General features: G+C 50.1%; 1 protein-coding gene across 6 annotated transcripts in view; it reads right to left on the bottom strand.

The window, feature by feature from the left end:
* The window catches only part of LOC110520836 (uncharacterized), a 30,451-nt gene extending 7,983 nt beyond the window's left edge, over positions 1–22,468 (bottom strand). Inside the window, exons 1-7 of one of the 6 annotated variants that reach the window (XM_036967881.2) lie at positions 22,360–22,468; positions 17,718–21,092; positions 8,432–9,688; positions 2,237–2,359; positions 1,873–1,949; positions 1,199–1,216; positions 416–617 (exon numbers count right to left, since the gene is read on the bottom strand). In XM_036967881.2, coding sequence (XP_036823776.2) covers positions 416–617; positions 1,199–1,216; positions 1,873–1,949; positions 2,237–2,359; positions 8,432–9,688; positions 17,718–20,964 — 4,924 coding nt within the window. In that variant the 5' untranslated portion in view covers positions 20,965–21,092; positions 22,360–22,468. The remainder of the gene's footprint in view (positions 1–415; positions 618–1,198; positions 1,217–1,872; positions 1,950–2,236; positions 2,360–8,431; positions 9,689–17,717; positions 21,093–22,359) is intronic. The other 5 variants (XM_036967889.2, XM_036967883.2, XM_090223993.1 and 2 more) reach the window with 5 other exon arrangements.
* Between the last annotated feature and the right edge of the window lie 257 nt (positions 22,469–22,725).

Below are 22,725 nucleotides of genomic sequence, written 5' to 3'. Positions count from 1 at the left end.
GAAATGAACAAGTACTGAGTCAATGGAATAACCCTGATCACCAGATTAGTGGGAAGGAGAGAATAAGAGGGAATAGAGGAGGGGAGAGTGATAATCAGAGAGAGAGAGAGAGAGAAGGATGACTCAACACTGCAGAATAATGAGTGCCAGACTAGAGCGAGAGAGGAGTGAGAGACTGAAAGTACTATGAACCCACATGATGTCCGGGAGGGTGAGAGAGATACACATTGGAGAGAGGGAAAGAGGAAGAGAGATATTGAGAGATTGGCTATGTACTTCCATCATGTCTGAGAAAGAGAAATAGAGAGAGATGGATATATATATATATATAGAGAGAGAGATATACATAGATGGAAAGGCAGGGGGTATAACAACCACAGCCCTCCTATGCTGTCTATGCTCTCTTGTAACCCACCTCTGTACTGCGCTCCAGAGTTCCTACCTGGCCTGGTGGAGGCCTGGACCAGTCCCCAGGCTGAGTTTGGCCTCCTGCCCAAGATCAAATCACTCTGGTGGGGCTTGAGGCCATCGGAGAGCAGGCTCCGCAGGGCGGGGCACAAACACTGCAGCACCAGCCGGCCCAGAGACGGATTCACACTGCTGTCTCCTGATAGAGCCTGGAAAGGGGAGGAGGGGAGGAGAAAGGAGAGTGGCAAAATAGAGGAGAGAGAGGGAAGAGGGGAGGAGAGAGAGGGAAGAGAGGAGAGATAGTGGAGGAGAGAGGGAAGGGAGGAGAGGAGAGAGGGAAGGGAGGAGAGGGGAGAAATAAGGGAGGGAGGGAGGGAGGGAGGGAGGGAGGGAGGGAGGGAGGGAGGGAGGGAGGGAGGGAGGGAGGGAGGGAGGGAGGGAGGGAGGGGAGAAAGTGGAGGAGAGAGAGGGAAGAGAGGAGAAATATGGGAGGAGAGAGAGGGAAGGGAGGAGAGAAAAAGGGGAGAGGGGAGAAATAGAAGACAAGAGAGAGAATAAAGGAGAGGGGATGGGAGAAATAGGAGAAAAAGTTGGAAGAGGTGAAATGGCGGAAGAGAGAGATTGAAGAGGGTGTTATGGATAGGAGGAGAAGATAAATAGAGAAGGATGAAAACAGAGAGATGGAGAAGAGAGAAATATGTGGGAAAGAAGGATGTGGAAGGATGGAGTTAGTACACAGAGGTCCTGACTACTGAGCCAAAGATAGAGATATCTGAAGACAACCCAGCACCTTGTTAATGGAGGCAGACTAGGGCAGAGGAAGAGGGAGAGACAGAAAGAGAGACAGATATGTCCTGTTATTCAATGGATGATTCATATATGGAGGATTCATATATAGATATAGAGCCACTAACTGGCTGTTTGAGCCATCAAGTGTCACTAGTTATTAAGTTCCAATGAGCTGAATCAACCACTGGTGCTACAGGCCTACGTCTAGTTTCAGAGACACGGATACAGAAATCCTAGAAGGCAATGAAGTCTTTTGGGAGTTTGAGCTGGTTGATCTTCTTATGTCTGTCTGTTTTTCACTTTGCCTGTCGGTATGGAAACCCTGTCATAGCAACAGTTGACAGTACGTCGTTAGGAGCGGTAGCTAGGGATTATAAACGCGGGGGTGGAGGTTTGTACTGATTGGATTACCTCCCCTGATCTAAAACCAAAATGTGAAATCGGAGGAAGATGATTGGCCCTATTGAAATGATTGATCCACAGAGGAGAAGCTGGGTTTGCTGCCAGCATCAGACAACAGCGAACAGTAGAAACAAACAGACATGCTCTCAGAAATACATCATTAAAGTACAGACATAATGAATAAAAACTCAAGCCCATTTTCCATATCTCACATAATGTGGTGTGTACACCATGTTACTGAAGAGACCGTGTTAAACATGGTGTTAAACTGACCTTCTGCACCAGGGTCCGTGAGGAGCTGAACTGAGCCAAAATGGCCTCCACTGCCACACTGACTGCACTGACCAGAGCTGTGGATGGGAGCAGTTAGACATACACACATCATTTCTCTAACAGTGTAAATGTACCTGAATAAATGTACTGTATGTACTGTATATCACATAGACTGTATAGAAATATACATGAAGGCTATATATGATCCCGTGGGACTCAGTTGGTAGAGCATGGTGCTTGCAACGCCAGGGTTGTGGGTTTGATTCCCACGGGGGACCAGTATGAAAATGTATGCACTTAAGTCACTCTGGATAAGAGCGTCTGCTAAATGATTGAAATGTAAATATATACAGGTATATCGTACCTCTTTTTTCCAGCAGGCACAGAGAGGACAGCCCTAGGCCTCTCAGAGGGGCCTTCACGTCATCGCCCATCCAGGAAATCTCGCCTCTCTGTACAGAGCCGGCAAATGAGACGCTACGAACCGCTGAGATTGACAGAGATAGAGGAAGGATCACTTACAACCTACTCTACGCTAATCTAATCAGTGGTGGACTCAGACAGGAAGAGCAATGTTACTTGGTATTTCTGTGTTACAGTTTCAGTATTAGTGATATTAGTTAGTTTTAGCAGTTAGTTAAAGCAGTGGTGCTGTAGTAGTGATAGCATAGTGATAGCATAGTGATAGCATAGCTTAGTTTGTTGAAACATCCCAGTCAAATATTTTTCACAGATTATAAAATGGTTGTCTTGTACACTTTGCTTTTCCAATATTCTACACAGGACATCGTCCCTTCTGAGGGTGATACATTATGTGAATGGGAAACGGATGCATTAACCTCGACAGACACAGGAAACATAAAACCTATTGGAGAAGACCGCCATGCAGAAGTCAGCTATCAGTCACAGGTTGGTGGCGCCTTAGTAGGGGAGGACGGGCTCCTGGTCATGTCTGGAGAGGAATGACTGGAATGGTGTCAGATACATTAAACACCGTAGTAGAGGAGGACGGGCTCGTGGTCATGTCTGGAGAGGAATGACTGGAATGGTGTCAGATACATTAGACACCGTAGTAGGGGAGGACGGGCTCGTGGTCATGTCTGGAGAGGAATGACTGGAATGGTGTCAGATACATTAGACACCGTAGTAGAGGAGGACGGGCTCGGGGTCATGTCTGGAGAGGAATGACTGGAATGGTGTCAGATATATTAAACACCTTAGTAGGGGAGGACGGGCTCGGGGTCATGTCTGGAGAGGAATGACTGGAATGGTGTCAGATACATTAGACACCGTAGTAGAGGAGGACGGGCTCGGGGTCATGTCTGGAGAGGAATGACTGGAATGGTGTCAGATACATTAGACACCGTAGTAGGGGAGGACGGGCTCGTGGTCATGTCTGGAGAGGAATGACTGGAATGGTGTCAGATACATTAGACACCGTAGTAGGGGAGGACGGGCTCGTGGTCATGTCTGGAGAGGAATGACTGGAATGGTGTCAGATACATTAAACACCGTAGTAGAGGAGGACGGGCTCGTGGTCATGTCTGGAGAGGAATGACTGGAATGGTGTCAGATACATTAAACACCTTAGTAGGGGAGGACGGGCTCGTGGTCATGTCTGGAGAGGAATGACTGGAATGGTGTCAGATACATTAAACACCGTAGTAGGGGAGGACGGGCTCGTGGTCATGTCTGGAGAGGAATGACTGGAATGGTGTCAGATACATTAAACACCTTAGTAGGGGAGGACGGGCTCGTGGTCATGTCTGGAGAGGAATGACTGGAATGGTGTCAGATACATTAAACACCTTAGTAGGGGAGGACGGGCTCGTGGTCATGTCTGGAGAGGAATGACTGGAATGGTGTCAGATACATTAGACACCGTAGTAGAGGAGGATGGGCTCGGGGTCATGTCTGGAGAGGAATGACTGGAATGGTGTCAGATACATTAAACACCTTAGTAGGGGAGGACGGGCTCGTGGTCATGTCTGGAGAGGAATGACTGGAATGGTGTCAGATACATTAAACACCGTAGTAGAGGAGGACGGGCTCGTGGTCATGTCTGGAGAGGAATGACTGGAATGGTGTCAGATACATTAAACACCTTAGTAGGGGAGGACGGGCACGTGGTCATGTCTGGAGAGGAATGACTGGAATGGTGTCAGATACATTAAACACCGTAGTAGAGGAGGACGGGCTCGTGGTCATGTCTGGAGAGGAATGACTGGAATGGTGTCAGATACATTAAACACCTTAGTAGGGGAGGACGGGCTCGTGGTCATGTCTGGAGAGGAATGACTGGAATGGTGTCAGATACAGTGCCTTGCGAAAGTATTCGGCCCCCTTGAACTTTGTGACCTTTTGCCACATTTCAGGCTTCAAACATAAAGATATAAAACTGTATTTTTTTGTGAAGAATCAACAACAAGTGGGACACAATCATGAAGTGGAACGACATTTATTGGATATTTCAAACTTTTTTAACAAATCAAAAACTGAAAAATTGGGCGTGCAAAATTATTCAGCCCCTTTACTTTCAGTGCAGCAAACTCTCTCCAGAAGTTCAGTGAGGATCTCTGAATGATCCAATGTTGACCTAAATGACTAATGATGATAAATACAATCCACCTGTGTGTAATCAAGTCTCCGTATAAATGCACCTGCACTGTGATAGTCTCAGAGGTCCGTTAAAAGCGCAGAGAGCATCATGAAGAACAAGGAACACACCAGGCAGGTCCGAGATACTGTTGTGAAGAAGTTTAAAGCCGGATTTGGATACAAAAAGATTTCCCAAGCTTTAAACATCCCAAGGAGCACTGTGCAAGCGATAATATTGAAATGGAAGGAGTATCAGATCACTGCAAATCTACCAAGACCTGGCCGTCCCTCTAAACTTTCAGCTCATACAAGGAGAAGACTGATCAGAGATGCAGCCAAGAGGCCCATGATCACTCTGGATGAACTGCAGAGATCTACAGCTGAGGTGGGAGACTCTGTCCATAGGACAACAATCAGTCGTATATTGCACAAATCTGGCCTTTATGGAAGAGTGGCAAGAAGAAAGCAATTTCTTAAAGATATCCATAAAAAGTGTTGTTTAAAGTTTGCCACAAGCCACCTGGGAGACACACCAAACATGTGGAAGAAGGTGCTCTGGTCAGATGAAACCAAAATTGAACTTTTTGGCAACAATGCAAAATGTTATGTTTGGCGTAAAAGCAACACAGCTCATCACCCTGAACACACCATCCCCACTGTCAAACATGGTGGTGGCAGCATCATGGTTTGGGCCTGCTTGTCTTCAGCAGGGACAGGGAAGATGGTTAAAATTGATGGGAAGATGGATGGAGCCAAATACAGGACCATTCTGGAAGAAAACCTGATGGAGTCTGCAAAAGACCTGAGACTGGGACGGAGATTTGTCTTCCAACAAGACAATGATCCAAAACATAAAGCAAAATCTAAAATGGAATGGTTCAAAAATAAACATATCCAGGTGTTAGAATGGCCAAGTCAAAGTCCAGACCTGAATCCAATCGAGAATCTGTGGAAAGAACTGAAAACTGCTGTTCACAAATGCTCTCCATCCAACCTCACTGAGCTCGAGCTGTTTTGCAAGGAGGAATGGGAAAAAATGTCAGTCTCTCGATGTGCAAAACTGATAGAGACATACCCCAAGCGACTTACAGGTGTAATCGCAGCAAAAGGAGGCCCTACAAAGTATTAACTTAAGGGGGCTGAATAATTTTGCACGCCCAATTTTTCAGTTTTTGATTTGTTAAAAAAGTTTGAAATATCCAATAAATGTCATTCCACTTCATGATTGTGTCCCACTTGTTGTTGATTCTTCACAAAAAAATACAGTTTTTACATATCTTTATGTTTGAAGCCTGAAATGTGGCAAAAGGTCGCAAAGTTCAAGGGGGGCGAATACTTTCGCAAGGCACTGTATACTGTATGATACCTGACATAGTATTTAGTTCAGGTTTAGGTATGTGTACAGTATGATACCAAATGATCATGTCCAGCATGGACCCCTGTCCAAAGAACAACTACTCAGCAGATATGACGATGTATTCAACATGCCCGTTGAATCAGTGCCTGGGGAGGTACACTTTGAATTGGATGAGAGCATCACTCCAGTCCAGTGTGCTCCTCGCAATGTGCCCATTGCAATGTGAAGGCCCAGCTGGACAAGGCCCAGATGGCCACATGACATCTGTGACTAAACCAACTGACTGGATCAGCAATATGGTCATAGTGAAAAAAACAGAGAAGCTGAGGGTCTGCATCGACCCGAAGCATCTGAACCAAGCACTGAAACGATCCCACTACATCATGCCGACACTAGAGGATGTCCTCTATAAGCTTCCCAAGGCCAGGATTTTCACCTTGGTGGATGCCCGAGATGCATTCCTTCAATGCAAGCTGGACGAAGAAAGCAGCTTCATGACTACCTTCTGGACCCCTGGGGTGGGAGACGCTGGCTCAAGCTCCCGTTTGGTGTCTCAGTGGCGCCTGAGGTATACCAACGCAAGCAGCACGAGTTACTGGCTGGGCTCAAGGGCATTGAACCCATAGCCGGTGATGTCCTGATCGTAGGCTGTGGTGACACAGACGAAGAAGCAGAACGTATTCATGATGTGAAGCTCCTGGCACTGATGGAGCGCTGCCGATCAGTTAAGCTTGGCCTTGGCCAGAAGAAGCTGCAGTTCAAGGTGAAAGATGTCCACTTCCATGGTCGCATTCTCTCGGCCAAAGGCCCGAAGCCGGACCTAGACAAAGACAGTGATCCTCGACAAGCCAAACCCGTCTGATGCAAAAGGAGTACAGCTTCTCATCGGCTTTGCAAACTATCTTGCAAAGTTCATGCCACACCTATCAACAGTCTGTGAGCCTCTGAGCCGGTTGCTGGACAAAGACAAGTATTTCAAGTATTTTACTCGATGTGCAAAACTGATAGAGACATACCTCAAGCGACTTACAGCTGTAATCGCAGCAAAAGGTTGTGCTACAAAGTATTAACTTAAGGGGGCTGAATAATTTTGCACGCCCAATTTTTCAGTTTTTGATTTGTTAAAAAAGTTTGAAATATCCAATAAATGTCGTTCCACTTCATGATTGTGTCCCACTTGTTGTTGATTCTTCACAAAAAAATACAGTTTTATATCTTTATGTTTGAAGCCTGAAATGTGGCAAAAGGTCGCAAAGTTCAAGGGGGCCGAATACTTTCGCAAGGCACTGTACATTAAACACCTTGCCAGGTGTTTGATGCCATTCCATTGGCTCCGTTCCAGCCATTATTATGAGCCGTCCTCCCCTCAACAGCCTCCTGTGATATCAGTAAGGTGTGAGAACATTCCTTAGTCTGACCTCATGATGAAACATATAGACACTGTAGAAGGTTAGTGTTCAGCCCAGTTTATAGCCATTCACCACTACATTAAACACATCATCTATAGTCACACCCAAACACACGCACCTACACCAATGCACACATTCATGCATACACTAAAGTGTGATAATAACCGTCACAGTGATTATCATGGTTCAACAGAAGCTGAAGGTCATAGCTTTATTAAGGTGAGGTGTCTATTTCAGCACTCCATGCAACACAGACACACAACAGCATGGAGAGACAGACTGACAGAGATACAGAGATACAGAGATACAGACAGACAGAGATACAGAGATACAGACAGACAGACAGACAGACAGACAGACAGACAGACACACTGATATACAAACAGACAGACTGATATACAAACAAACAGACAGACTGATATACAAACAGACAGACTGATATACAAACAGACAGACTATAGACAAACAGACAGACATACTGACTGACAGCGAGATAGATATACACACTCAAGATGGACAGACAGATTAAACAGACAGACAGACTGACAGGGCGATAGAGATGTAGATATACAGACAGACAGACAGACAGACAGGCGAGCAGGGTGTTAGACAGACTAACGGAGTGACAGACAGGCGAGCAGGGTGTTAGACAGACTGACAGACAGGCGAGCAGGGTGTTAGACAGGCTGACAGACAGGCGAGCAGGGTGTTAGACAGGCTAACAGACAGGCGAGCAGGGTGTTAGACAGACAGGCGAGCAGGGTGTTAGACAGACAGACAGAGTGACAGACAGGCGAGCAGGGTGTTAGACAGACAGGCGAGCAGGGTGTTAGACAGGCAGGCGAGCAGGGTGTTAGACAGGCAGGCGAGCAGGGTGTTAGACAGGCAGGCGAGCAGGGTGTTAGACAGACAGGCGAGCAGGGTGTTAGACAGACAGGCGAGCAGGGTGTTAGACAGACAGGCGAGCAGGGTGTTAGACAGACAGGCGAGCAGGGTGTTAGACAGACAAGCGAGCAGGGTGTTAGACAGACAGGCGAGCAGGGTGTTAGACAGACAGGCGAGCAGGGTGTTAGACAGACAGACAGAGTGACAGACAGGCAAGCAGGGTGTTAGACAGACAGGCGAGCAGGGTGTTAGACAGACAGGCGAGCAGGGTGTTAGACAGGGGAGGGAGTGTGAGAGAGAGAGCTCTTACTCAGTGCGGGCGGCAGCGGCGGAGTCTGGATGAGTTTTGGGGGGTCTGAGGTTTTCCTGGGGGGGATAGGGGGGTAGAGGAAGGGGTAGTAGAGGGGGGCGGCCAGGGCAGGGAGGGTGTGAGAGCGGGGGAACAGGGGTGAGCTGAGGCAGGACGCATCCAGGCCCGGAGGGGGGGCCCCAGAGCGATAGGGGGGGTCGAGAGCCCCGATGGGGGAGAGGCGGGGAGGGGCACCCCTGTGGATGGGACAGTTTTTGGGGTGGTAGAGGTACCAGGTAGGGAGGGGAGGGAGATCTTTAGAGGTTCTGCTCTGGCCAGGGTGAGAGGTGTGTGTGTGTGTGTGTGTGTCAGTGCGACCAAGGGAACCGACAGTGTGTGTTTTGGCATATGCCATCATCATCGCGTCAACGTTTTTATATGGGGTGGTGCAGCCTTGAGTGTGTGTGTCATTGCTGACGAGTGTGTGTGAGCCGGTGTGAGGCTGTTTATCAGTGACGTTAGCGGTGCAGTAGAGGGAGTCAAAGTCAGTGATGGATTCAGAGACAAAGCCATACTCCAGCTTTTCTTTAGTCTTGGACTCATTCACATAACGATACAAACTATCAATGTTGCTCTTGAAGTCCTTTCCAAAACGATGTGCAGAGTCTAGGCCTCCATCCTTCTTAAAATAGTCACTATATCCAGAATCAATATCATTCTCAGAATAAGTTCCATGGCTGTCTTCATTTAAATCTGTGTGACTGTATGGTGTAGCAAAGGGGTTAGATAGCTGGGTAGTGTAGGGGTTAGGGGTCGTGGACTGGGTAGTGTAGGGGTTAGGGGCCATGGACTGGGTAGTGTAGGGGTTAGGGGTCGTGGACTGGGTAGTGTAGGGGTTAGGGGTCGTGGACTGGGTAGTGTAGGAGTTAGGGCCTATGGCTGTGGACTGGGTAGTGTAGGGGTTAGGGGCCATGGACTGGGTAGTGTAGGGGTTAGGGGTCGTGGACTGGTTAGTGTAGGGGTTAGGGGTCGTGGACTGGTTAGTGTAGGAGTTAGGACCTATGGCTGTGGACTGGGTAGTGTAGGGGTTAGGGGCCGTGGACTGGGTAGTGTAGGGGTTAGGGGCCATGGACTGGACTTCAGTGTGGCTATGAGGTTGGGTCCTGGGGACTGGTCTCGTATGAGCACCACAGTATCCTGGGTGGTAAGGGGGGATTACAGAGTGGAGGAAATATGAGGAGGGCTGGGAGTGGGCCAGGGAGAGAGGGGGTGAGGACACTGCCCAGTCAAAAGGTGCAAAGGGGAGAAGGGAGAGGAGTATGATTAACAGGGGCAGGTTGAGGTGGAAATGGGGATTTGAGGTGGACATGGGGGGCATTCAGGGGGTAGGAGTGTGAGTAAGTGGTGTGTGTGGGTGGGGGAGCAGGTAGGGGTAGTTAGGGGCAGGTAGGGGTAGTTGGGGGCAGGTAGGGGCATTTGGGGGCAGGTAGGGGCATTTGGGGGCAGGTAGGGGCATTTGGGGGCAGGTAGGGCCAGGTAGGGGTAGTTGGGGGCAGGTAGGGGTAGTTGGGGGCAGGTAGGGGTAGTTGGGGGCAGGTAGGGCCAGGTAGGGGTAGTTGGGGGCAGGTAGGGGTAGTTGGGGGCAGGTAGGGGTAGTTGGGGCCAGGTAGGGCCAGGTAGGGGTAGTTGGGGGTAGGTGGGGGTAGTTGGGGGCAGGTAGGGGCATTTGGGGGCAGGTAGGGGCATTTGGGGGCAGGTAGGGCCAGGTAGGGGTAGTTGGGGGCAGGTAGGGGTAGTTGGGGGCAGGTAGGGGTAGTAGGGGGCAGGTAGGGCCAGGTAGGGGTAGTTGGGGGCAGGTAGGGGTAGTTGGGGGCAGGTAGGGGTAGTTGGGGCCAGGTAGGGCCAGGTAGGGGTAGTTGGGGGTAGGTGGGGGTAGTTGGGGGCAGGTAGGGGTAGTTGGGGGCAGGTAGGGGTAGTTGGGGCCAGGTAGGGCCAGGTAGGGGTAGTTGGGGGCAGGTAGGGGTAGTTGGGGGTAATTGGGGTAGTTGGGGGCAGGTAGGGGTAGGTTGTGGGGCAGGTAGGGGTAGGTAGGGGTAGTTGGGGGTAGGTAGGGGTAGTTGGGGGCAGGTAGGGGTAGGTATGGGTAGTTTGGGGCAGGTAGGGCCAGGTAGGGGTAGTTGGGGATAGGTAGGGGTAGTTGGGGGCAGGTAGGGGTAGGTAGGGGTAGGTGGGGGCAGGTAGGGGTAGTTGGGGCAGGTAGGGGTAGTTGGGGGCAGGTGGGGGTAGTTGGGGGCAGGTAGGGGTAGGTAGGGGTAGTTGGGGGTAGTTGGAGGCAGGTAGGGCCAGGTAGGAGTAGTTGGGGGCAGGTAGGGGTAGTTGGGGGTAGTTGGAGGCAGGTAGGGGTAGTTGGGGGTAGGTAGGGGTAGTTGGGGGCAGGTAGGGGTAGTTGGGGCCAGGTAGGGCCAGGTAGGGGTAGTTGGGGGTAGGTGGGGGTAGTTGGGGGCAGGTAGGGGTAGGTGGGGCAGGTAGGGCCAGGTAGGGGTAGTTGGGGCCAGGTAGGGCCAGGTAGGGGTAGTTGGGGGCAGGTAGGGGTAGTTGGGGGTAATTGGGGGTAATTGGGGGCAGGTAGGGGTAGGTTGGGGGCAGGTAGGGGTAGGTAGGGGTAGTTGGGGGTAGGTAGGGGTAGTTGGGGGCAGGTAGGGGTAGGTATGGGTAGTTTGGGGCAGGTAGGGCCAGGTAGGGGTAGTTGGGGATAGGTAGGGGTAGTTGGGGACAGGTAGGGGCAGGTAGGGGTAGGTAGGGGTAGGTGGGGGCAGGTAGGGGTAGTTGGGGCAGGTAGGGGTAGTTGGGGGCAGGTAGGGCCAGGTAGGGGTAGTTGGGGGCAGGTGGGGGTAGTTGGGGGCAGGTAGGGGTAGGTAGGGGTAGTTGGAGGCAGGTAGGGCCAGGTAGGGGTAGTTGGGGGTAGGTAGGGGTAGTTGGGGGCAGGTAGGGGTAGGTAGAGGTAGTTGGGAGCAGGTAGGGGTAGTTGGGAGCAGGTAGGGGTAGTTGGGACAGGTAGGGGTAGGTGGGGCAGGTAGGGGTAGGTAGGGGTAGGTAGGGGCAGGTAGGGATAGTTGGGGGCAGGTAGGGGTAGTTGGGGCAGGTAGGGGTAGGTGGGGCAGGTAGGGGTAGGTGGGGGTAGTTGGGGAAAGGTAGGGGTAGGTAGGGGTAGTTGGGGGCAGGTAGGGGTAGGTAGGGGTAGTTGGGGGCAGGTAGGGGTAGTTGGGGGCAGGTAGGGGTAGGTAGGGGTAGGTGGGGCAGGTAGGGGCAGGTAGGGGTAGTTGGGGGCAGGTAGGGGTAGTTGGGGGCAGGTAGGGGTAGTTGGGGGTAGGTAGGGGTAGTTGGGGGTAGGTAGGGGTAGTTGGGGGCAGGTAGGGGTAGGTAGGGGTAGTTGGGAGCAGGTAGGGGTAGTTGGGGCAGGTAGGGGTAGGTGGGGCAGGTAGGGGTAGGTAGGGGTAGGTAGGGGTAGGTAGGGGCAGGTAGGGGTAGTTGGGGGCAGGTAGGGGTAGGTAGGGGTAGTTGGGGGCAGGTAGGGGTAGTTGGGGGCAGGTAGGGGTAGGTAGGGGTAGGTGGGGCAGGTAGGGGTAGGTAGGGGTAGTTAGGGGCAGGTAGGGGTAGTTAGGGGCCGGAGGACAAGCGAAAGCAGAGAAGAGGGGAAGGTGAAGGAGAAGCAGAGCCATGGACAAACGTTGGAAGGACGATGGGATAGAGGGATGAGAACAAGGAGAGGAGCAAAAATGTATGTTGCAAATAAATTGGGAGGAGAGAGAGAGATGGAGAGAATGTTAGTGTCTGTTGAGAGAAGAATGCAATGTAAACCAGTAGATCCCCACCACAACATGCAGTAACGCAGTACACCACCCAGTACCACACAACAACATACAGTATGTCCAATAGTCTGACCCAACAGACACACACAGACTGACCACAATACATGACAGAGTCAATGGAGGTGGTTCATGAACAGAGGAGTCAAAGTTCAGGTTTAGAGAAGCCTTTCTCTTTCGTTTCCTACTCTGTCGTTCACTATTATTTCAACCACGCCCAAACCTTTAAGCTAGTGGTTTCACGTTCTACTCTTCCGTCAGTGTGTATTCTGTATTATAAAACAGATATGTGCAGGTGACTGGCAAAGATGAGGTTATCACTGTCCACAGTAGTGGTATGCTGTCCTCTCTCGCTCTATGTACAGTAGTGGTATGCTGTCCTCTCTCTCTCTCTCTCTCTATGTACAGTAGTGGTATGCTGTCCTCTCTCTCTCTCTGTACAGTAGTGGTATGCTGTCCTCTCTCTCTCTCTCTATGTACAGTAGTGGTATGCTGTCCTCTCTCTCTCTCTGTACAGTAGTGGTATGCTGTCCTCTCTCTCTCTCTCTGTACAGTAGTGGTATGCTGTCCTCTCTCTCTCTCTGTACAGTAGTGGTATGCTGTCCTCTCTCTCTCTCTCTGTACAGTAGTGGTATGCTGTCCTCTCTCTCTGTACAGTAGTGGTATGCTGTCCTCTCTCTCTCTCTGTACAGTAGTGGTATGCTGTCCTCTCTCTCTCTGTACAGTAGTGGTATGCTGTCCTCTCTCTCTCTCTCTCTCTCTCTCTCTCTCTGTACAGTAGTGGTATGCTGTCCTCTCTCTCTCTGTACAGTAGTGGTATGCTGTCCTCTCTCTCTGTACAGTAGTGGTATGCTGTCCTATCTCTCTGTACAGTAGTGGTATACTGTCCTCTCTCTCTCTCTGTACAGTAGTGGTATGCTGTCCTCTCTCTCTCTCTGTACAGTAGTGGTATGCTGTCCTCTCTCTCTATCTCTCTCTGTACAGTAGTGGTATGCTGTCCTCTCTCTCTCTGTACAGTAGTGGTATGCTGTCCTCTCTCTCTGTACAGTAGTGGTATGCTGTCCTCTCTCTCTGTACAGTAGTGGTATGCTGTCCTCTCTCTCTGTACAGTAGTGGTATGCTGTCCTCTCTCTCTGTACAGTAGTGGTATGCTGTCCTCTCTCTCTGTACAGTAGTGGTATGCTGTCCTCTCTCTCTGTACAGTAGTGGTATGCTGTCCTCTCTCTCTGTACAGTAGTGGTATGCTGTCCTCTCTCTCTCTGTACAGTAGTGGTATGCTGTCCTCTCTCTGTAAAGTAGTGGTATGCTGTCCTCTCTCTCTGTACAGTAGTGGTATGCTGTCCTCTCTCTCTGTACAGTAGTGGTATGCTGTCCTCTCTGTACAGTAGTGGTATGCTGTCCTCTCTCTGTACAGTAGTGGTATGCTGTTCTCTATCTTCACCTTCTCTCTCTCTCTTTTTCTTTCCCTCTCTCTAGCAGAGAAAAGTACCGTTGGTTACGCTGAGTCAGGCTATGGAGAGTTCTCTTCCTGCCTGGCTGCGCACTGTCTATCTCTCTGTCTCCTTGGAGATGATTGGATAATAGCCTATGCTGACTAGTCCATTCTGCACAGAAATACATTGTCTCATTTAATATCACCGTGACAGAGAGAGGCTACACAGAGCGTGTTAACTACCGTACCTTGGTTTAGCCTTGAGTTGATCTGACTGTCTCAGATGCAGCCACACATTACACTTCCTGGTTTATTTTGCGCTACTGTGAAATAAGTCTCTGCCATTGGTTGGTAGATGGAGCCCCTCCTGTTTGGTTCTTAAAGCTGTACACGCACACGTGACAAATAGTCTGGTCTGAATTGTATTATTTGTTTACAGTCTGTGGCCATACATAACCTAGGATAAGTTTATCCTACTGCTGTGAAGAGCTGACCACACATAACTCCTTCTACGTTTACAAATACCATACAATTTGGCTTTTACATACACACAGAGGGAAGCACACTACACACACATTCACACACACACACGCATTGTGACTTTGATTAGAAAAATATATATTTCAGACAATCACCACACAATGAAATGACTTAATGTAAGTTGTTATCAAAACAATAAAGCTGTGAAATTGAAATACAAATTAATAGAGGTATTCAGCCCTTCAGCCTATGGAACTAAGAACTAGAGGTCGACCGATTAATCGGAATGGCCGGTTAATTAGGACCCATTTTAAGTTTTCAGAACAATCGGTAATCTGCATTTTTGGACACCGATCATGGCTGATTATATTGCACTCCACGAGGAGACTGCGTGGCAGGCTGACTACCTGTTATGTGAGAGCAGCAAGGAGCCAAGGTAAGGTGTTAGCTAGCATTAAACTTATATTATTTAAAAAAATCAATTTTAACATAATCACTAGTTAACTACACATGGTTGATGATATTATTAGTTTATCTAGCTTGTCCTGCGTTGCATATAATCAATGCGGTGCCTGTTCATTTATCATTGAATCACAGCCTATTTCACCAAACAGGTGATTTAACAAGCGCATTCGCGAATAAAGCACTGTCGTTGCACCAATGTGTACCTAACCATAAACAGCAACGCCTTTCTTAAAATCAATACACAAGTATATATTTTTAAACCTCCTGCATATTTAGTTAATATTGCCTGCTAACATGAATTTTTTTAACTAGAGAAATTGTGTCACTTCTCTTGCGTTCTGTGCAACAGAGTCAGGGTATACGCAGCAGTTTGGGCCGCCTGGCTCGTTGCTAACTGTGTGAAGACCATTTCAACCTAACAAAGACACCCAACTTCGCCAAATGGGGGATGATTTAACAAAAGCGCATTTGCGAAAAAAGAACAATCGTTGAACAATCGTACCTAACCATAAACACCAATGCCTTTCTTAAAATCAATACACAGAAGTATATATTTTTAAACCTGCATATTTAGTTAAAATAAATTCATGTTAGCAGGCAATATTAAACTAGGGAAATTGTGTCACTTCTCTTGCGCTCATTGCACGCAGAGTCAGGGTACAGTTTGGGCCGCAAGGCTCATTGCGAACTAATTTGCCATAATTTTACGAGAACAGTCTGGAAAAAAGAAAGATGGAAGATAGAGGAGAAAGGAGTGAGTGAGAGGTCAAGGACAGAAGAGAGACAGGAGGAAGTAGGCAACAAAACATGAACCAATGACTCACCAGATAGTGGAGAGAGAGAGAGCATGATAGAGGGAAGGGGAGACCGAGAGGGAGATGGGTAGAGAGAGGGAGATGGGGAGAGAGAGAGAGAGAGATGGGGAGAGAGAGGGAGATGGGGAGAGAGAGGGAGATGGGGAGAGAGAGGGAGATGGGGAGAGAGAGAGAGAGATGGGGAGAGAGAGAGAGATGGGGAGAGAGAGAGATGGGGAGAGAGAGAGATGGGGAGAGAGAGATGGGGGGAGAGAGAGAGAGCATGATAGAGGGAAGGGGAGACCGAGAGAGGGAGATGGGGAGAGAGAGAGAGCATGATAGAGGGAAGGGGAGACAGAGAGAGAGGGAGATGGGGAGAGAGAGAGAGATGGGGAGAGAGAGGGAGATGGGGAGAGAGAGAGAGAGATGGGGAGAGAGAGAGAGAGAGAGAGAGATGGGGAGAGAGAGAGGGAGATGGGTAGAGAGAGAGAGAGCATGATAGAGGGAAGGGGAGACAGAGTGAGAGATGGGGAGAGAGAGAGAGCATGATAGAGGGAAGGGGAGACAGAGAGAGAGGGAGATGGGGAGAAAGAGAGAGCATGATAGAGGGAAGGGGAGACAGAGAGAGAGAGCATGATAGAAGGAACGAGAGACTGAGAGAGAGAGGGAGATGGGGAGAGAGAGAGAGCATGATAGAGGGAAGGGGAGACAGAGAGAGAGGGAGATGGGGAGAGAGAGAGAGCATGATAGAGGGAAGGGGAGACCGAGAGAGAGAGGGAGATGGGGAGAGAGAGAGAGCATGATAGAGGGAAGGGGAGACCGAGAGAGAGAGGGAGACTGAGAGAGAGAGGGAGATGGGGAGAGAGAGAGAGCATGATAGAGGGAAGGGGAGACTGAGAGAGAGAGGGAGATGGGGAGAGAGAGAGAGATGGGGAGAGAGAGGGAGATGGGGAGAGAGAGAGAGATGGGGAGAGAGAGAGAGAGATGGGGAGAGAGAGAGGGAGATGGGTAGAGAGAGAGAGAGCATGATAGAGGGAAGGGGAGACAGAGTGAGAGATGGGGAGAGAGAGAGAGCATGATAGAGGGAAGGGGAGACAGAGAGAGAGGGAGATGGGGAGAGAGAGAGCATGATAGAGGGAAGGGGAGACAGAGAGAGAGAGCATGATAGAAGGAACGGGAGACAGAGAGAGAGGGAGATGGGGAGAGAGAGGGAGAGGGAGAGAGATATACAGAGAAAGAGAGCTAGAGGGAGATGGGGAGAGGGAGATGGGTAGAGAGAGGGAGAGGAAGAGAGATATACAGAGAAAGAGAGCTAGAGGGAGATGGGGAGAGGGAGATGGGTAGAGAGAGGGATATGGGGAGACCGAGAGAACAGGCTACAGTGTATAAACAGTGAAAAGGATAGAAAGAGAATGAGGGAGGAGGAAAGAGACAGAAAGAGAGGAAGAGAGATATACAGAGAAAGAGAGCTAGAGGGAGATGGGGAGAGGGAGATGGGGAGAGAGAGATGGGTAGAGAGAGGGAGATGGGGGAGAGAGAGAGAGTGAGCTAGAGGGAGATGGACAGAGTGAGAGAGAGGGAGATGGGGAGAGAGAGGGAGAGGAGATGGGAAGAGAGAGAGAGATAGCTGTGGGTACTCCATTACTTCCCCCCGGTCTGCAGATTGGATGAATAATTGAATAAAGGCAGTGATGACATCACACCAGGCCCACAGGAAGCACTGAAGAGATTCCACCATCTCTTCCTCCCTCTCTGTCTCCCTCTCCCACTCTGCCCCATACACTTCCTCCCTCTCTGTCTCCCTCTCCCACTCTGCCCCATACTCTTCCTCCCTCTCTGTCTCACTCTCCCACTCTGCCCCATACACTCACCTGTCCATCCCTGAAAAAGAATGAGTGCAGCCCATCTAGTCCTTTTTCTCTCCTCCTTTCCATCTCCATCATCTATCTGTCCATCCTAGATAGAAACTACATTCCACTGCACCCATCTATGTATGCATCTCTCTCTTGTTCCCCTTATTTCTCTTTCCCTCTACTCTGGAATGCGGAGAATTCTCCCCGTGTTTTTGTCACCCTTCTCTCTGCTGGTTTAGTTTTTATTCCCAAGAGAGGACACAGTTTCAGATGTGGTGTTGTGTACATAATATCAGATGGAAGGTGGCTTCAGTGAATACTGTAGTTTGTTACTACCTCCACATTTTCACCCCAAATCAGCACCTCACAGTCAGCAACTAGGCCGATAGTCATCATCATCATCATCATCTAACTCACCTGTAGTTCTTGACTCCCAGGTTCTTCCTCCATCAGCTGTTCCTCTCACCTCCACCTCTTCTTCCTCTACCTCTTCTTTCCTCTTTTCTCCCTCCTCTTTTCTCTGTCCATCCATCCTCCACAGGTTCCCTTCACTGGCTGAGCACCCAATCCGCTGCGAGGGACATAACTCGGGGTGTCCAATAGCATCCTCTGCTTTCTGGAACATTTCCCTAAAAGCAGCCAATGAGGTGAGGGGAGGTGGTTGCAGGAAGGTGGCCTGGGCCTGGGAGGTGTACTCCCATTGGATTCCGTCGCTGTCCGTCTTTTCCCTCCTCCACTTGAGATTGTAGAGGAAGTCAGGGTCAGGGGTTATGACTGTAGGATCAGGATCCGGTTCAGTTATTAGTTGGTATGCCGGGGAGCTGTGTTTGCTACGGTTACGCAGTTCCTTGAAGGTCATCACTTTTGAACCCGACCCTGACGTTGACCCGGAAGTAGATTTCTTCAGGGTTTCCTCATTGGATTTTCTAACTTCCAAGGGCGGGGGCAGGGTCAGGGTTTCACCATCGGGGGAGAAAGCCATGAGCCAATCAAATCGCTCAGGGCGTAAAGAGTTGGCGAGAAGGGTGCAAACTTTGAGGGGGGGCAGGGTAGGGGGGACAGGGGGTAAGGGACGCGGAGGAGGAGGGGGAGGGGTTTCCGAGAGCACAGGGGAATATTTGAAAGTCTCGAAGTTAACATTGTTAGAGGTGTTGGTATTGCCAGTGCTGTAGTAGGAGTCAGATGCTAGGCTAACGTTAGCCCCAAACCCGCTGTTTCTCTTCCTCCTTCTCGCCATGTCAGTGAAAGACGTGGTTCTAAACACATCTCTGCTCTCCTCTTTCTCTCCCTCCTTTACTCCTCCAAATATATCAGTCTCTCTATCCCTCTCCACCTCTGACCTCCCTCCTCCATCTCTCCATCCATCCACAGCCAACCCATCTATATCATACTGCTCCTTAGCCTTCTCCTCTTTTCTCCTCATCCCACTATCATGTGTCTGTCCAGGCCTGGAGGTGTGGTGGGTCTCCCCCTCTCCCTCCTCCTCCAGTCCCCCCACACAAACCCCCAGCTCTGGGCTGAGTTTGAGGAGCTCAGCCTGGGTCAGTCCTGCTAGCACCAGTAGCTTACGGATCTCATCATCCAACGCATGGAAAGAGGGAGGAGGGGGGAGAGAGGGCGGGGGAGGGATGGCAAGGGGGGTGGTGGAGTTGGAGATGGAAATGGTGGGGGCAGGGGGGAAAGGAGGGAGGCGAGAGGTGGGAGGGGAGAGGGACAGGGGGGTCTTCCCGCATCCTGCTTGGAGGGTGGCGAGACGCTGAGCCTCCTTACGGGCTAGGTGCTTCCTCCGAGGGGGAGGGATGGGGGGAGTGGAGGAGGGGAGGGAGAATGGGAGAGAGGATGATTTGTAGAGAGTAAAGTAAGGGATGGGCTGACAGAGAAGAGGAGGGGGGATGGAGCGTGGGGAAGGAGGGAGGGCCTTCTCACACCTGAAGGTGTAGAAAGTGGGGGATGAGGATGGAGAGGTGCAGACAGAGACGGAGGGGGTGATGTCACGGCTGATGTTGATGTAGGTGTGGAGTTCAGAGTTCACGCTGGCATAGCGGGCAGGGGGTTTGGGGGGTCTCGGTGGGAGCTCTATGGGCGAAGAGGTCAGGGGCTCGTCACAGTCTGAAGGTGCTGTCAGGTCCACTCCAGCATCAGAGAACTCCTGGGAATCTCCCAAAGACCCTCCCCGGCCCTTATACAGCTTCCAAGACATATCCACGTTCCCCATCTCATCCAGAACATCAGAGAGATCCTCCTTGCCCAGATCGCCTAGATCCAGTCCCTTCTCATGGAGCCTGGTGATGTGGGCCAGCTTCACCTGCCTGTTGACACTCTCCAGTCGGTCCAGGTGATCCAGTCGATCCCTCAGTAGATCCCCCTGAGGATCCCCCTCCAGGTCCCAGCGAGCCACCTGAATCACCTGGCTAAAGCGCTCCATCTTTCCAAAGTCTCCCACTGACTCCAGGAAGTCCAGGAGGCCTAGTTTGGTGACATCTGACCCTAAGCCTGTCTGACCTTTGACCCCCAGGTAGTCGGAGGAGGAGGGGGAGGCGGGGGCGGAGGGGTAGCCCTCGTCTGGGGAGCAGGCGTGTGGGGGGGAGGAAGGGCAACGAGAGACAGAAGGGGGTTTGGGGTTGAGGAGCAGGACAGGGGGGGAACGGGAGGCTGGGTAGCGTTCAGGAACATGAATGTGAGTGTGGTCCTGAGAAATTGACAGATCAGCGTTCCACTTGTGGTCAGAGGACGAGAGAGAGGTGGAGAGATCGGCGCAGTCTGACTCCAGATCGGAGCAGGAGCTGATGGAAGTGGAGGATGAGGAGGTGGAGGAGGTCAGGGAGAGATCCAGGAGAGAGGGAGGGCAGTCGCAGCACGATGGGACCAACGTGTCGTCATCATCATCATCATCTCCCTCCTCCTCATCATCAACTTCAACATCAACACTGTTTTCCTCTTCCTCCTCTGTTTCTTTCTTGTCATCCATCTCTTCCTCCGTTTCTTTCTTGTTGTCTATGACCACATCTGTGTTCTTGTTAACATCTGCATTCTCCTCAACTTGTGTTCCTTTCTCCAGTTCCAGGGCATTAGGGGGGCAGGCTGGGGCCAGGACCTGAGGCTGGGGCTGAGAGGGGCTGGCCTGTGTCTTGGTCTTGCCCCCTGTCCCCTCCTGTCTCTGGGGTAGCAGGGGAGGTGGTGGAGGGGGCTGAAGCTTCAGCTGCTGTCTGATGGAGATGGTATTGTTGTTGTTGTGGTTGTGGTTGAACAGACTGTTATTGTCCTGGGGGGAATGGCCGTCGCAACACAGACAAGGCAGGCTGGGTTCATTACAATTGGGGTCCAGATGAGGAAGAGCAGGAAGAGGGGCGCGTTTCGACACAGCTGCTGCTGCACGGACACTTTTGGGTTTGGTCGTAGAGAGGGGAGCTGTGTTTCTCTGTAAGCCCAATCTGGACTGACCCAAGGGGGCACGAGGCTGGACCCCCACCCTGGTCCTGGAAGACTCAGGGGTCGCTTTGGTGGCGCGCCGAGGAGAGGAAGAGGAAATGGTGTTCATGTTTTTGTCTTCCCTCTGGGAAACAGGGCCGTGTGGCTTTGGTTCCGCTGCGGTGGTGGTCCGCCTGCTCGTGTCGATACGACGAGGCCTCAAGGGCGGAGCGAAGTTTCGGCTAGAGGAGTGCATTTTTAGGAATAATAGTTTTCTAATTGTCAATTATTTATGTTTCTATAGAAACAGGGGTTCTGTTTTCTATCTAAAGGAAGGAGAGATCCAAAACGTGACGGTCACATCTTGGCTTGACTCCAAAGATCCTGCAACATCAAAAGAGACATGCAGTCAATAGAGGCACAGTAGATAATAGAGATGAGAGGATTCTGTGCTCCTCTAACTGTATAAGGGACCAGCTTGTTCTTGTTCATAAGAAATCTTACAAGTTAAATCCCCTGGTTTGTCCCATATAACTATTGGGCCTTTTCTGCTGTATAATTACCTCCTCAGTGCTGGGACCAGTTAGATGAAAATTAAATCCATCTCTCCTCACTCCCTCTCTCTATATATAAACAGACAGAGAGACAGACACATGCACACACACCTAAATGCAATGTCAGTGATAGAGAGGAGATCTCCATGAAAACAGTTGGGAACTAATGAAGGATTGCTGTCTTCAGCATCCCAGTCTACTCTGAGATTCAGCTTGATGGAGTGAGAAAGGATGTACTGTAACTCTCTCTCTGACAAATAGGTTAAGTATAGGCCAAGTAAATTGAATCGTGCTAAATCAAAATGAACTATCTCAATTTTAAGCTTATTTGCAAATCAGTTAAGAACAAATTATTATTTACAATGACGGCCTAGGAACAGTGGGTTAACGACAAAATTGTTACCTTGTCAGCTCAGGGATTCGATCTAGCAACCTTTCTATTACTCGCCCAACGCTCACTAGGCTACCTGCTGCCCCAATATATAGCCTAGTACAAACATCTTTAGTAAACAAGATCAAATTATTTAGAGAAGAAAATCCTCAATTGCGCAATGACTAACGTCTTTTAAAACTCATCCACTGCCAAGGCTGAACACATATTCCTCCCCAGCAGCACCGTGTCCTTCACATCAAACAGGGAGAAGGTAGGCCCATATAAATCATAACCTGAACCGCGCTTAGATCGCGCCTGGGACACGTCGCCCTGTTCAGAACCGTTAGAATAACGCCCCGTAACCGCAGAGCACATCATCTGCTGGATTTTCGGTATTTACCATCGGATTTATCGACCTGATGTGGCGGAGGGGGGAGAGAGGGGGTACCTCAAGCCGCATCGTCCTGACACAGCCACCCCCCGCTACTATGACAAAATGTATCGCAATGTTTATTAAATTAACTATAACATGATTATGTCTGTCATTCTAGTAAACAACCGTAGTCTATAAATCAAGAAAACGGCTATTGACATTGATTATCTGGATCTGGGGATGTGGGCAGGTGTTGAAAGCATAGCAAAACGTATAGCCTAGATCTCGGTAAATAGAGAGCATTTGATCAACAACACCTATAATCATATGATTGTGAGATATTTGACTCACCATCGGCTTTGTTGAGGAGAAGATGGATATGCTGGATCCCGTTCTCGGTAAACGGATGCGAGCGCGCAACCCCGTCCGACCAACGAACAGCCTCTCCAAGGGTTAAAGCGAGAGCTCTCTCCTCTCGCGACCACCTTATCTTTCGTCATCCGCCGGGACCACACCCCTCTTCTGCCTCACCAAACAATCTCCCTCTCTGTTCATCTGTCAGCTCCTTCCATCCCTCTAAACCTTCGCTTCCTCCCTCCAAGAAAAAGACAATCACTACGGAATCTTCTACCAGTATTCTCTTTGATCTCTAGTATTGGAACCATTCTTCCTATCCACCATCACACTCCCTCCATCTTTATTATTCTCTTTCATTCT

Source organism: Oncorhynchus mykiss, chromosome 3 (genome assembly GCF_057628025.1).
Source record: "Oncorhynchus mykiss isolate SJ-2025 chromosome 3, ASM5762802v1, whole genome shotgun sequence".
Classification (NCBI taxonomy): domain Eukaryota; kingdom Metazoa; phylum Chordata; class Actinopteri; order Salmoniformes; family Salmonidae; genus Oncorhynchus; species Oncorhynchus mykiss.
The sequence above is the reverse complement of the archived record's forward strand: the minus strand, read 5'-3'. Positions and strand labels throughout refer to the sequence as shown.